This window comes from Lissotriton helveticus, chromosome 8 (genome assembly GCF_964261635.1).
Source record: "Lissotriton helveticus chromosome 8, aLisHel1.1, whole genome shotgun sequence".
NCBI lineage: Eukaryota > Metazoa > Chordata > Amphibia > Caudata > Salamandridae > Lissotriton > Lissotriton helveticus.
Window position 1 is genome coordinate 1,561,039,308 of NC_136069.1, and position 14,316 is coordinate 1,561,053,623.

A 14,316-nucleotide genomic window follows, 5' to 3' on the forward strand; every position below is an offset into this window, starting at 1 on the left:
CTGGCCCCGACAACCTCTCTGGCAGGCCTCCTAGTGTATCGCCCCCCCGGCCATTTTGGCCCCTTCGCTAGCGCCCTACTAGAATCGATATCAGCACTGGCCCATTCAGCACCTAACTTCACTCTGCTAGGGGACCTTAACATCCATTTTGATGACCCCCTAGACACAGGGGCTGCCGACCTGATTCTAGACCTGGCTGCCTATGGTCTCCAACTGGCCAACTCCGGAGCCACCCACATCAAGGGCCACCTGCTAGACCCAGTGTTTACTAATGTTTACACCCTCCATGCCAAAGCTTCTTACCCCCTCCCCTGGACGGACCACTTTTTGGTCCCTCTCTTCTGGCCAGGAGAATTCAGGAAGCCCATAAACCCGTCACCTATACTCGGGACAGGGCATGGTCCAGACTCTCTACAGAGGACTGGGCCAGAGCCCTGGAATCTACGACCCCTGCTCCCTCAGAGGATCCTGTCATAGCAGACAGCAATTTCAGGAAGTGGATTTCCAACTCTCTTGATTCTATCCTCCCTATAAAAACCCGCAAAGATAAAAACGGAAAGACAGGGTCAGCCCCATGGTTCAGCCCAGAACTCAGAATCCTCCGCAAGGAATGTAAAAAAGCGGAGCGACTGTGGAGAAAGGATTGGCTCCACTCCACTAAGGACGCCTACCGAAGGTCGGTGAGAGCATAGAAATCTGCGCTGAAACTTACTAAAGCTTCTTACTACGACGAGAGGATAAAAAAATCCTCCAATTCGGCGAGAGAGTCCTATCTCATTGTCAAAGAGCTCCTGAAAATACCACAACCCCCCTCACCTAACCAGTCCCTTCCGGGCAGAAGCAATGAACTTGCAAACTACTTCGACTCCAAAATCTCCCACATCCTAGCCTCACTCCCACAGCCTAGCCAGCTAAACTACAGGGACAACGATGCGCCTGACACCCACCCAGGAGACACCTCTCATCCACAGCTGACCGCCTTTAGGGTGGTTTCTCTGGACGAGGTGGGAAAGACTCTGGCCAAGATGAAAAGCGGCTCCCCTTGTGACCCCGCTCCCATGAGATTCCTGAAAGCAGTCGCCCCTGGGATCGTGTCCCCTATCATGGAGCTGATCAACACCTCGCTGTCCAAAGGCTCCGTCCCTCCTAGCTGGAAGGGGGCGGTAGTTAAAGCCCTTCTAAAAAAACAATTGGACCCCTCCGATCTGGTAAACTACAGGCCGATCTCGCTCCTCCCGGGCATCAGCAAAATGGCCGAAAAACTGGTCAACGTTCAGCTGTCCCAGTTCCTGGAATCCAACAACCTGCTGCGTCGGTCCCAAACTGGGTTCCGTCCTGGCCATGGCACGGACACTGCTCTCCTCGCAGTCATCGAGGAGGCAAGGTGCATTTTAGATTCAGGGGGGTCAGTGGTAGTGATCCTCCTGGACCTTAGTGCAGCCTTTGACACGGTGAACCACCGTGTGCTGCTCCACCGGCTGGCCAGGGCGGGACTCGGGGGCACCGCGTTGGCCTGGATAGAGTCATTTCTGTCGGGCCGTTCGTTCCAGGTCTGGGATGGCAACTCCCGCTCTGATTCCCTGCCTCTGACTAGCGGGGTGCCCCAGGGTTCCTCACTAAGTCCCACCTTGTTTAACGCTTATATGGCCCCTTTAGAGGACATAGTTGCCCCCTTCGGCATCAAGATTGTGAGCTATGCGGACGACACGCAACTGGTCGTCTCGCTCTCACATCTCGACCACTGCCCAGACAATCTGTCGTTCTGCCTCCAGGAAATCCACCTCTGGATGTGCGAGTCCTCACTCAAACTCAACGGGTCTAAAACTGAAGTCATGCTGATGGGCAAGAAATGGTCAGCAATTCCTCCATCTGTCTGGCCCGTTGCTTTGGGTGAGGTGCCCGCCCCGAAGAAGGAAATCCAGAGTCTGGGGGTCTGGCTCGAACCAGACCTGTCCATGAAAACCCAGGCAACCAAAACAGCAGGAACTTGCTTCGGACTCATGCGATCAGTCCGCAAGATCCTCCCGCTGCTCCCTCCTCCATCTAGGAAACTCCTGGTTCAAGGTCTGATCCTCGCACGATTGGACTACAGTAATGCCGTCTACTTAGGAGCCCCCGAAACTACCCTGGCCAAGCTACAACGTACCCAAAATGCGGCTGCCCGGATGCTGATGAGTCTCCCCTCTAGAGCCTCTGCCAGACCAGCGCTTAAGGCTCTCCACTGGCTTCCAGTGCGAGAGAGGATAGAGTTTAAGGCAATGTGCACCGCCCATAAACTCCTCAACGGTCAAGGCCCTTCCATCCTGAGAGACATGGTCACCCCGTATAAAGCATCGAGATCCCTGCGCTCGGACAATGAGCGTCTGGCTAATGTCCCCAAATTCAGGAGGGTTCGCACTGGAGGTCGACGCTTTTCAGTAAAAGCATCCTCAGGCTGGAACTCGCTCCCCCGCTGTCTGCGGCTGGAACCCTGCTACTTACGCTTCCGCAAACAGCTTAAAACCCTTCTCTTTTCCAAATAGGACCATTTTTCTCTTCTGGCCAACGCAAGTTCTTATAGCGCGGGGATGCCTCCGGGTCACCAGGCGCTCTACAAATCGTTAAATAAATAAATAAATAAAATAGTGTTGCTGTAGTCCAGCCTGCTGGTGAGGAGTGCTTGCGTGATGGTCCTTCTGATGTTCTGAGGCAACCATTCGAAGATCTTTTGTAGGATGTTGAAGCAGGAGATGCACACTGCATTGACTTGAGCCATTGAGCTGTCATCTCGGACGATCCCTGGATTTCGTGCATGGTCTGTGGCTGGGGGTGTTGGTCTTAGCTCCGACTGCCGCCAGGTGGTTTCCCATGGGGAGATCTTGTTGCCAAAGACCAGTACTTCTGTCTTGTCATAGTTAAGCTGCAGGCAGTTGGTTCTCATCCAGTCTGCTACCAGGGTTATGCAGTTGATGAAGTTGGTCCTGGTGGTGGTTGTCTTGTCCATCAGGGAGAGGATGAGTTAGGTGTCATCGGCGTAGGAGATGATGGTGATGTCTTGCGATTGGATAATGTTGGCGAGCGGTGTCATGTACATGTTAGAAAGGTTGGGGCTGAGGCATGATCCGTGTGGGACTCCACATATGAATCTCTTGGTCTCTGATGTGAAGTGTGATAGCCTGACCCTTTGGGAAGGAACAGACCCATTTGAGAACAGATCCTTGTACGACAATCTTGTGAAGTCTTCTGATGAGGATGCTATGGGAGACAGTGTCAAAGGCCGCGGAGAGGTCGAGCAGGCTCAGGGCCACTGTTTCTCCTCATTCCAGGATGATTTGAATGTTGTCAGTGGCAGTGAGTGCTGTTTCAGTGCTGTGTTTAAAAACAAATCCTAGTTGAGCATTGTCTAGAAGCTGGTGAAGTTTGAGGTGGGCTTTGAGGTGCTTGTTGATGGCCTTCTCAATCACTTTGGCTGGATAGGAGAGCAGGCATATGGGTCAGAAGTTGTTCAGCTAATTTGGGTTGGCCGTGGGCTTCTTGAGGATGGTGCTGATTTCTGCAAGTTTCCCTTCATCCGGAAAAGTGGTGGGCGTGATGGAGGTATTGATGATGTAGGTCAGGGTAGTGCTGATTGGTGATGTTCCCAGGTTGTGGATGTAGTGTGGACATGGGTCCATTGTACCCCTGAGTGTATGGTCTGCATGATTGCCGCTGTGTCATTTCTGGCTAGGGCTGTCGATTAGGTTGGGTGGCCATCTTAGTTGGTAGTAGGGAGATTAGCAATCAATTCTCTAGGATTGGGTTGGTATATGATGCTGCTGTGGAAAAAGTTGGATAGGTTGCCACAGAGTTTTTGGGAGGCAGCGATATTGTTGATTGTGGTTAAGGCGAGGTGAAATCCTTAGCAGCCGAGAAAATCTCTTTGCGGCTTCCTTCGAAGCATTCCACTAATGCTTTTTACTTGGTGTCTCTTATTTGCTGGTGATAGCATCTGAGTGCAGCCTTGTAGGTAGCTCTGTCTGTGGTGTCACTATTTATTTTCTACCTGTTTACAGTGTTGTTTGGATGCCTTGAACGTCTCCTGTGTATCAGCTGCCCTGCTTCTTTGTTCTACTATGCTTTTTGGGTTTGATGGGCGTGAGGGAGCCCGCGCAGTGCTTGATCCAACTGTTGAAGTTGTTGATGTCCTTGTTGAAGTTGTCTGTAGGGCCTGGTTGATCCATGCTGAGGGCGATGAGCCGGTCTGCTTCTGTGATTTTGTCTTAGCTGCGGTTTGGAATGCTGTCCCTGGCAGGGTGCTGACTTGAGGTGTGTTGATTTGGAAGTGGATGATGGAGTAGTTGGTCCATGTGAATGGTGTGGTGAAGTTGTATTTGATGCTGCCGCTTGTGGTGAAGATGGTGTCCAGTATGCTGTGTGTGTTGGTTCTGGGATGAGCTGGGTGAGTTCGATGTTGCTCAAGCTTTCAATGAGTTCTGTGGAGCAGGGGTCGTTTTGGTCTTTTGGGTGAAAGTTGAGGTCACCAAGGAGAATGTAGACTCTGGAGTCGATGGTGAGCGGCGCAAAGAAGTTGGAGATGAGGTTGGTAAAGGTGGCTCGTGGTCTGGGTGATCAGTAGGCAAGGGCTCCGTTCAGGGTGAAGTTTTCAGAGATTTGCAACTTGAAGTTGAGATGTTCCATGAATGGGGTGACGTTCTCTGTGAACATTGTGCATTTGATGGATTCCTTGTAGATGATAGCGAGTTCTCCTCCTGGCTTGTGAAGGCGATCCTGTCATGCCATCTTGTAGCCCACTGGGATTACCGTTGCGATGTCAGGAGCCGGCGAGGGGTTGAGCTAGGTCTCATATTTAGAAAACCGAGATAGTGGTTTTTGGAGTTGACAGCTCTAGTTGGACAGAGCGTTAGTGGCTAGACACTTGTGGTACTCCAACTATTCCAGTAGCGGCAGCTAAAAACCCGGGTGTTATGTTTGATAACACCTTAACTTTTGACACCCAGGTTAACAAAATGGTAAGTTACTGTTTTTGAATGATTAGAATTTTGCAAAAAATATTGCCTTTTCTCTCGGAAGAACTTTTGGTTTCAGTTGTCATTGGTCTCATCATCTCCCGTTTTGACTACTGCAACACCGAGTATTTAAATATCAACCAATTTTCATTTAATAAGTTTCATTAAATAAGCTTCAAATTATGCAAAATGCGGCCTCACGCCTCGTCTTAGGTGTACCCAAACACGTATCGGTAAGGGAAGGTGTAATGTTTTGTTCTAGTCTTTCTGGAACTCTTCTAATGTGTTCCATTCCTATGTTCTAATTAGAATGCCTTTCAGATGTAACTGTCATTATTGCTGAACTGTACAAGCTGAGCTGCTGCGCAGCACCTGTTGTGATTAAAGCCTATTTAATCTCCTTCCGTTTACGAGCGTATCACTACAGAAAAACGTGGCGACAATCTTCAGGTGCATGCTACCCACGCAGATGTCAATCTGACATATCTACAAATTGTTGAGGCGGACGAATAACAGTAAATTTGACCGCACGGAAAAAAAGAACAAGAGAGGTACCTCGCATTTACTCCAATCGCTTCCCCAGTCTTGTTGAGACATCCCGGATTGCGGCGTTGGATATTTAAGGTACTTTTGTTTAGAAACTACGGCAGCAGCTATCGTTTTTGATACCCAGTGCCAGTTGTTGTGACGCACAGCTTACGTAAGCAGTTTGAGTGGGCCATCTTGGGTCTGAAACGCAATGTGGAGCGCAGCGTGTTTGGAACGCAACGTGGGACGCAACGTGTTTGGAACGCAACGTGCCTGATTGAAACGCAGCGTTGGTGCATGGTTGCCATTTTAAGATTTCTGGAACGCATTATTCCTGCTGGAACGCGACGTTGCGTGTCATCCATTTTGACTAATACCAAGAGCTTATCATCGCGCTAAACAAAACTCTCTTCATCACGCTACAGAAGCCGAGTGTGTTGTTGTTTTTAAGAGCGTATCCTTCGATTCCACTTTTGCGGTGATACGCACACCTGGAAACTCTTCATCACGCTAGAGAAGCTGAGTGTGTTGCTGTTTTTAAGAGCGTATCTTTCGATTCTACTTTTGCGGTGATACGCACACCTGGAAACTTAAAGTACAATTATTTTCGTTGTTACTTTTGCTACGCGTTATAAACGTTAAACATCTAGTACAAATCTTAGCGTTGCACTATTTAAACCTGAAAAGAAAGCTTGTACTAACTTTATTTCGTTTGAGTCAGCACTGTTTGAGTTGAAGTTAGACAACTATAGTAACTGTATTACTGTTGCTTTTTACTTATTAAGTTATTTTGGTATTATGAGCTTACAAGCTGTTTCACCACCACCCCCTTTCCTCGACCTCCCAGGTGAACCACCTATTACCTGGAAAAAGTGGTTTGATGCATTTACCACTTATCTGGGAGCTATAGGAGCTTCTAGGTATAGGGCTGAGAGAAAAAAATACCTTTTATTAAATAGTCTCGGTTTCGAAGGTCGTTCTATCTTCAAACATTTACCTCCTTTGGTACGTCCTCCTGAGGAAGAGGACCTAGATGAGTATACTGAAACTGTTAAGTTACTAGAATTGCGTTTTGACATTCAACCTAGTTTGGTTGTAGTTAGACACAAATTTTATAAACGTGAACAGAGACAAGGGGAAAAGGTTGAAGACTTTATTTCTGCGTTGAGAATACTCAGTGCAGAGTGTGAGTTTGAAAATTTTAGAGATCAGATGATCAGAGATCAATACATCTATAAGTGTTCAGACAAAGGTATCCAACAAAAATTACTTTCTTTAGGTAATCCATCACTTGAAGAAACTGTACGTGTGGCTAAAAGCATTGAATTTTCAAAGATGTCTGTTAAAGAACTTGATGCAAAATGTTCTCCTTCTATTTCTAAGGAAGATACTGTCAATGTTGTGAAAGTGCAAGACTCTAAAGCAAATCCTGGGGGGCGTACTGACAATAAGTTTTTCAAACAAAGCAATATTTGTTTTAAATGCGGTAATTTTCCTCATTTTAAATCCGGACGTCCTTGCCCAGCTAGGAATGTCACGTGCAGGCTGTGTGGAAGATTAGGTCACTTTGCTAAAGTGTGTCAGAATATTAAGCGCACTGTTCCTCAAGCACATTCTAACAAACAGTGGAGTAATTCGAGCAATTCACCTTCTGTTGCTAATGTTTCTGATTACATTCAAGATGATACTTCTAGCATTCAAGATGATCTAAGAGATATGGTTGCGATTGTGGGGGTTAGTGAAGCTGATTCCGAAGTTGAATGTGTTGACCCCTACACTGACATTGGCATTGGTGATAAGGTTGTCTGTTTGTTGGTAGACTCAGGAGCGAGGATAACCATGCTGACCCAAGAGCTGTTTGAGGAGGTGTGGCGTGACCGTAAACTTTTTCCTCCTGACAGATCCCCAGTCAATTATGAAGGGAGGAGGATAGAACTCAAGGGTTATTTTGAGGATTTTCTTGAATTTAGAGGGCGGAAGATCTTTGGTAAAATTTGTGTTTCTATCAAAGGATTAAACATTCTCGGATGGTTTCATTAGGGTTTGTTTAAAATGGTTCTCCGTCCTGGCACTAAGGACCCAATCTCTGTCGTACAAGCAGATGATTTTGTTAGCAAGTTAGATGAGAAATTTCCCATGGTTTTTAGCAACAGATTAGGGGAGGTGAAGGGGTTCAAACACACCATTAGAGTTAAAGACAATGTCATCCCTGTTAAACATAGGTTGAGGAATGTCCCATTCAGTGTAAGAGAACAACTGGAAGCAGAATTGAATGGCCTTTGTAAAAAAGGGATAATAGAAACCATTGAGTCTTCCCTTTGGCTCTCTCCACTGGTTGTCGCCAAGAAGAAGAATGGAGAACTTCACATCTGTGTTGATTTACGCAGTCTGAACAAGAGCATTTGGATAGATTCTTTTCCCCTCCCAAAAATTCCTGACATGTTATCACTCATAAATGGGTCTAAATGGTTTAGCAAGCTGGATTTAGCATCTGCATACCACCAGGTCGTTTTAGATCCTGCATCCCGGCATTTCACTGCTTTTGTGTCCCCTGTGGGTTCTTTTCAATATTGTCGCATGCCGTTTGGATTGGCCTCTGCGGCAGCAGTTTTTCAAAGGATCATGTCAAATATATTAAAAAACATCGAGGGCGTGGTTGTCTTCCAGGACGATGTTTTGATTCACGGGAACACCTGTGAAATCCATGATAAGATCCTGAGTAGTGTGCTAGAGGCGTTATCCAATGCTGGTGTTGTTTTGAAGAAAGAAAAGTGTGTGTTCAGGGCACGTAAGGTAGAATACCTTGGTCATGTGTTGTCAGAGAATGGTGTGGAGCCAAGACCAGGGTTAGTGAAAGCCATAGTAGATAGTTCACCACCTAAGGATAAGAGTGGGTTGAAATCATTTATTGGTTTGTGTGAATTTTATTCTCGGTTTATACCAGACTATGCTACTAAGGTGCAGCCTTTGACGAACATGCTAAAAAGAGATGTTCCTTTTGTGTGGGATGTTCATTGTGAGGGGGTCTTTTCCTGGATTAAACAACAGTTAGTGAGTTCTAAAGTGTTGAAGCCTTTTAATCCCAATGCCTTGTGTACCATTACGGTGGATGCTAGTGGGTTAGGTTTGGGTGCCGTCCTAACTCAGGAAGTAGATGGAGTTGAACAAACTTTGGGCTATGCTTCTAGGGTTCTTCGTGGTTCAGAATCCAATTTTGCTGTGATTGAGAAAGAACTTTTAGCATGCTGGTGGGCAATAAGGAAGTTTAATACCTACATCTGGGGTAAGCATTTCCAGTTAAGAACCGATCACAGTCCTTTAGTTTCTATTCTTTCTGGTGTTAGAGTGAAAGAACATTCCCCAACGATAGCCAGACTGTCAACTAAATTACTCCAGTATGACTTTGATGTGACATATATTCCTGGGAGCAAGAACACCAGAGCTGATTATTTATCGAGAAATCCTATTGTTACTGATGGTGAGAATGATTGTGAGGAGGACTACGATGAGGAAGATTGTTTTGTTGCTTCAGTTGGTATGGATGACATGTTTTCCATAAGTGAAGCTGAATGGAGGGAACACCTATCCAAGGATATTCTTCTTAATGAAGTCATGAGTTATGTGAAGGGGGTTTGGCCGAGAGAGAAAAATATTCATATTTCTTTGCAAATTTTTGTTAAGGTTTCAAATGAACTCTCTATTGAAGGAGGGTTGCTAATGCGTGGTGATAGATTGATCCCTCCTAATGACCTCAGGAACAGAATTGTCAAGGAAGCACACGAGGGACATCTTGGAAAAACTTTAACTAAGAGGAGGGTCAGGGAGCACTTCTGGTGGCCACAGATGGATCAGGATATTGATGTGATTGGTGAGGAGTGTGTGATTTGTTCTAGTGCTGAAAAGAGTTTGAAGGTACGCTCTCCCCCTTTGCAACCTATTGTCTTTCCAGACAGACCCTGGGAGAAAATTGGTATTGATTTTGTTGAGCCTTTTTATTTGCTTCCTTCCTCTTCTAGATTTGCCATAGTCGCTGTCGACTATTATTCCAAATGGCCGGAGGTGCGTTTTGTTGGTGAGCCCAATTCCAAGAATGTCATTGACTTTTTGAAAGATCTTTTTTTACGGGAGGGTTTCCCTTCCACTATTGTGAGCGATAACGGTGTTCAGTTTGTTAGTCAAGAGTTTAATTCGTTTTTGTGCCAAAGTGGGATCAATCATTTGAAGAGCGCCCTCTATCACCCTCAAACAAACGGGCTAGTGGAGCGCATGAACAGAGTCTTAAATAACTGTGTTCAATGGACTATTTCTCAACGTTGCAACGTTCCCAATGCAGTCAGGTCCATGTTGTGGTTCTATCGTACCACTCCCCATTCCTCGACCAAGTTCTCTCCGTATGAATTGTTGCGAGGGAGAAAACCTTGTTCTAAAGTTTGTCCTGGGTGGATGTCACGTTGGGTGAAGTTGAATTCCCTGAGCAATGTGGATGAGATTGTTAGGCATAATGTTACGAGTGCTCAGTCCAAACAGAAACTTCACTTTGATTCTAGGAAAAAAGTTGTGGCTCAACAGTGTTCTGTTGGAGATAGAATACGTATTATGTTGCCTGTGCATACCACCAAAGGGAGTGGGAAATTCTCTGAATCTCTCGTCATCGATAAGGTCTGTGGTAATGCTGTGAGGGTGAACATGAAGAATTGGTGGAATGTGGCCAGAGTTGTCAAAGCCAATGATTGTGTCAAAAAAGTTACTAGTTCACCTGCAAGTTCCACTACAGGTGGATGTAATTCTTTGTCTTCAGATACTGTGTGCGCAGAAGACTCTTCTCCTTCCTGCTCTCCTCATCTGGAGGGTGTTCGAAGGAGTGGCCGTCTTCGTTCCATTCCTGCTAGGTTTCGTTGAGTTTATTATTCTTTTACCCTGCTTATGTCTCTCTCATTTTATCCTTCTGACCTGTATGTTTTATTTCCTTTTGATTGTTTGTTATTGAAGAAGAGAGGATAATGTAATGTTTTGTTCTAGTCTTTCTGGAACTCTTCTAATGTGTTACATTCCTATGTTCTAATTAGAATGCCTTTCAGATGTAACTGTCATTATTGCTGAACTGTACAAGCTGAGCTGCTGCGCAGCACCTGTTGTGATTAAAGCCTATTTAATCTCCTTCCGTTTACGAGTGTATCACTACAGAAGGCTTGAAACATCTTCTTTGCTACCTGTAAAGAAACAGGTGTCCATTATAGCACTTTGCTTGACATACAAAGCTCTATATTCTCAGGGACCAAGCGTTCTTAGGAATGCCCTGAATTGATATGCTCCCAGGAGACTTCTGAGATCAGCAGGGCGCCATGAGGCAGTTGTCCCGTGGAGTAAGAAAATTAGTTGGGGGGGAACATGCTTTCACGGTGGCAGCGGCCAGGCTGTGGAATTCTCTTCCTGAACAATCAGTAGCCTGAGCTCGCACCTACTGTTTCACAAGCAACTCAACACTTGGCTTTTCACAGATTAGGCTTTCATCTAGGGAGTATGACTTTGGGTTTGCTTGTTCAGGGCTGCCACTGGTGCTCCTGTTCTTCCTCTGTTTATAGCGCTTTGATCCCTTGAGGTCTAATGGGCTTTAGAAATACTATAAAATAAATAAATTAATTAATATTTTGGTTGTGTGTTTGTGGAGTGATTCTGTGTTGAGAAGCATGCATGCGAGTGGGTGTTGACATGCGGGTTTGCTCTAGCGTGTGGTGTAGAATGGGGGCACCGGCATTCTTGGTGCTTGTTTATTGGGAGGGGATGTTGAGGGCATTGTTAGTATTTGTGTGGGTGGGTGTAGGTGAACGCTCTTAAAGTGGGCTTGGCATCTTTTAAAGACTGTTTTGGCTGGAAAACCAGTTGGTCACTTCCTGTCCAGATGGATGATGGGAAATTCAGTGAGGGCACTTCCTGTGTAGGTGGATGATGGGAGATACAGTGATGTTACGTCCTGTGCTGATGGGTGATGGCAAAATCTCCCAATACATGACTCCTTGACCTTGTCTTGATTACTTTCATACATTTGTGAACAATTCCGAAATGCATCAAGTATCCACAATTCTACACTTGGGCACTAATCAGTTTTGATCCTAGATTATTTTCATAGTTGTATTGCCTTCTTTGCTCTTTGCCCAGAAAACGTTTGCAAACTTACTGAGAGTGTTTTTCTATTTGTATACTTCCTTCCAAAGCTTGCATTTTAAACTTGCTAAAGCCACTCCTGATAGGATGAGCTGAAGATGAATGCAATTGCTTGCATAAAATTGCTGATTTTAATTTGCTAAGTAAATACAATAAAGTGCAATCACATTTCTAACAGTGTTGGTTTTAATATTTTCTAAAGAGTATTTTTGTACAGTGCTTAGCACATCACACTTTGGCTCTTTCCATCCATACCCCAACTGGGTGCCCTTCTGTTCAGGTTACTATGGATATTGAGCTTGTACTCCAGATGAGAGACCCTGCATACCCCGGTACAGTGTGTTGGGGGTGTACAATGTATTTTTCCTCTGTAAGATGCCACAAATAGTAGCCTGGTCTGTTGAATTAAAGATGTTAGACTGTTAAATCTCTTAGGACATCTGATTGATTTCACTGAAATGTGACAGAAAGGTGAACTAAAATGCTTAGTATGGCCCTGTGGATATTAGAAGGAAAGTAGTAAGTCATTTCTATAGAACTTTTTTGCATTCAACGGGGCATTTAACCTCACAGCTCAGAGCATCTCACTTTCCCCTTTATATTTACAGTCTCCTCCTGCAGAGCTGAAACCTAGTCTAAAACGACAGCAACATCCATAAATGTGAACCGATTAGTATATTTACCAGGAGCAGGTACATTTACAATTTTTTTCTAAATATCGATTCCCAAAAAAAGAGTGGCATTCTCATTGAGTGAATGCAACCAATCCCTCCAAGGGAGGGCAGCAGTACCTGGGATCCTAAGGTCTGGCACAACCCTTCATAGGCATCTCTTGTCCTTAGATGGGTCACATTCGGCCTTTGCAGCAGCAATTCCTGCTCAGCCTCTGGAGATCTCCCAGCAAGAAGCTTCTCATATTTCAAGACATTGCGAGCTATTCTTTTGTTGTCTGGATCTTATGCAAAAGAGAAAAGAAAAACTTTATCTGAAATATCATAAATCAGTCAATTTCATTCACATAGAATTCATCTTCCCTAGCCAGTAACCATTCCAAAATTATGAGTGACCTTTTCGGAGAACAGCCATAACAACGCGGGGATTACCCCGCACTGCCATTACAAAGCGGGGATTACAACGAAAGTCGTAACAACGACTTTCGCTGGAGGGCGCTCTTGGATAGGGAATAGTTTAATTTTCTATCCAACACCTTCTCTACTGTCAACGTGGGCTGGAGTTGGAATAGAAAATTAAACTATTCCACTATCCAGCGCCCTCCAGCGAAAGTCGTTGTAACGACTTTCGTTGTAATCCCTGAGTTGTAATGGCATGCGGGGTAACAGCCTGCGTTGTATTGACATACAACCGACATTTACTGCAAGTTTAATTAAGGTATAATTCACATTCCCAAGTGGAAAATACTTTTGATCACTTACAAATAGTTTCTACTGGATGCAGTTGCTTGCATGTGGGATTTTGGACATCTTCTGAATTGCTGCAGAAAATTGCTTGGTGTCTCATTATGTATTTTGGTTTCAAATGTTATTTGTAAGTAACCAATAGAATTTATTTTCTTTTTTGAGAGGGGGTTAGGGGGAGTGGGTACTGTGGGGAGGTTTTGTCATAATTCGATGTATTAGAAACCATTTGCAAATGGTCAACTATATTATCTTTCAGGGTTCCTTCATTCAAAATAATGAATGTAGTGGCATCATATTACCTCGATCATTTCCAGGGCTATATTTTGTTATATAACCATAAATGTATCTGAAGTTTCAATTTAACTACATGTCCTACTGTATTGCAGGTTTTGTGGGTGTTGTTTAAAGTTAGACATGGGAAACCTTTTCTTTTAGTGGTATATGCTTCAAAATGTTCACCCATTACAACCCAAAGTCAGGAGTTTGCTGTTAGTTTAGGAAATATACTTAAACAAAGAAAATTAAACTTCATGCACTGTATGCTGCGACTTTCTTTGAAGCCTTGTGGTAAAAAAACTACTGGTAGAAAAAAACTACCAACTTTTGTACTAAACTTAGCATGATTTTATATTACACGTGAAGGTTACTTAAGAGTGCCTAGACTTTGTGATTAGTACCTTGCCGCAAATATTTCTTAAATTACTTTAGAACAGTAAACCATTATCTTTATTTCCAATTAAGGGTTACAAAACACATCTAACCAAAGTAGCTAGTAATACAAAACGGCTCATTTTCAGTAAAAAATAAATAAAAGAAAAAGGTTCTATCAAAAGACATTAACAATATCCCTTTCACTAAAATCCCCCAGATGTGAGTATACTGCTACAGCATAGTATGCAGTGTATACACAGCTACTCTTATTAGATTTTGGCCCTATAAAGACATTATTATTTTAACTGCCGCTAAATAGTAGCTACTTTGACGCACAATGGTGCAATCTGAACACTTTTGAAAGATTTATAGAACATGAAACCAAATGTATGTACACTATTACATTGGTAGTTCCTTTGGTAATATTTGCTTTAAAGGCTGCAGATGTTACAGTGTTCTGCAGCTTTAAAGGCTGCAGATGTCCTACATAATGATGTCATAGGTGATGTTATCACTGACGTCATAAATTGTGTACCTGTAATCTGAGATGTTGCGTGTGATGTCACATAAAA

At 44.4% G+C, this 14,316-nt stretch overlaps 1 protein-coding gene across 1 annotated transcript in view; it reads right to left on the minus strand.

Moving 5' to 3' along the window:
* P4HA3 (prolyl 4-hydroxylase subunit alpha 3) overlaps positions 1-14,316 on the minus strand; it is a 238,783-nt gene that overhangs the window by 53,818 nt on the left and 170,649 nt on the right. The window contains exon 6 of the mRNA XM_078658568.1: positions 12,467-12,630. Coding sequence (XP_078514694.1) covers positions 12,467-12,630 — 164 coding nt within the window. The remainder of the gene's footprint in view (positions 1-12,466; positions 12,631-14,316) is intronic.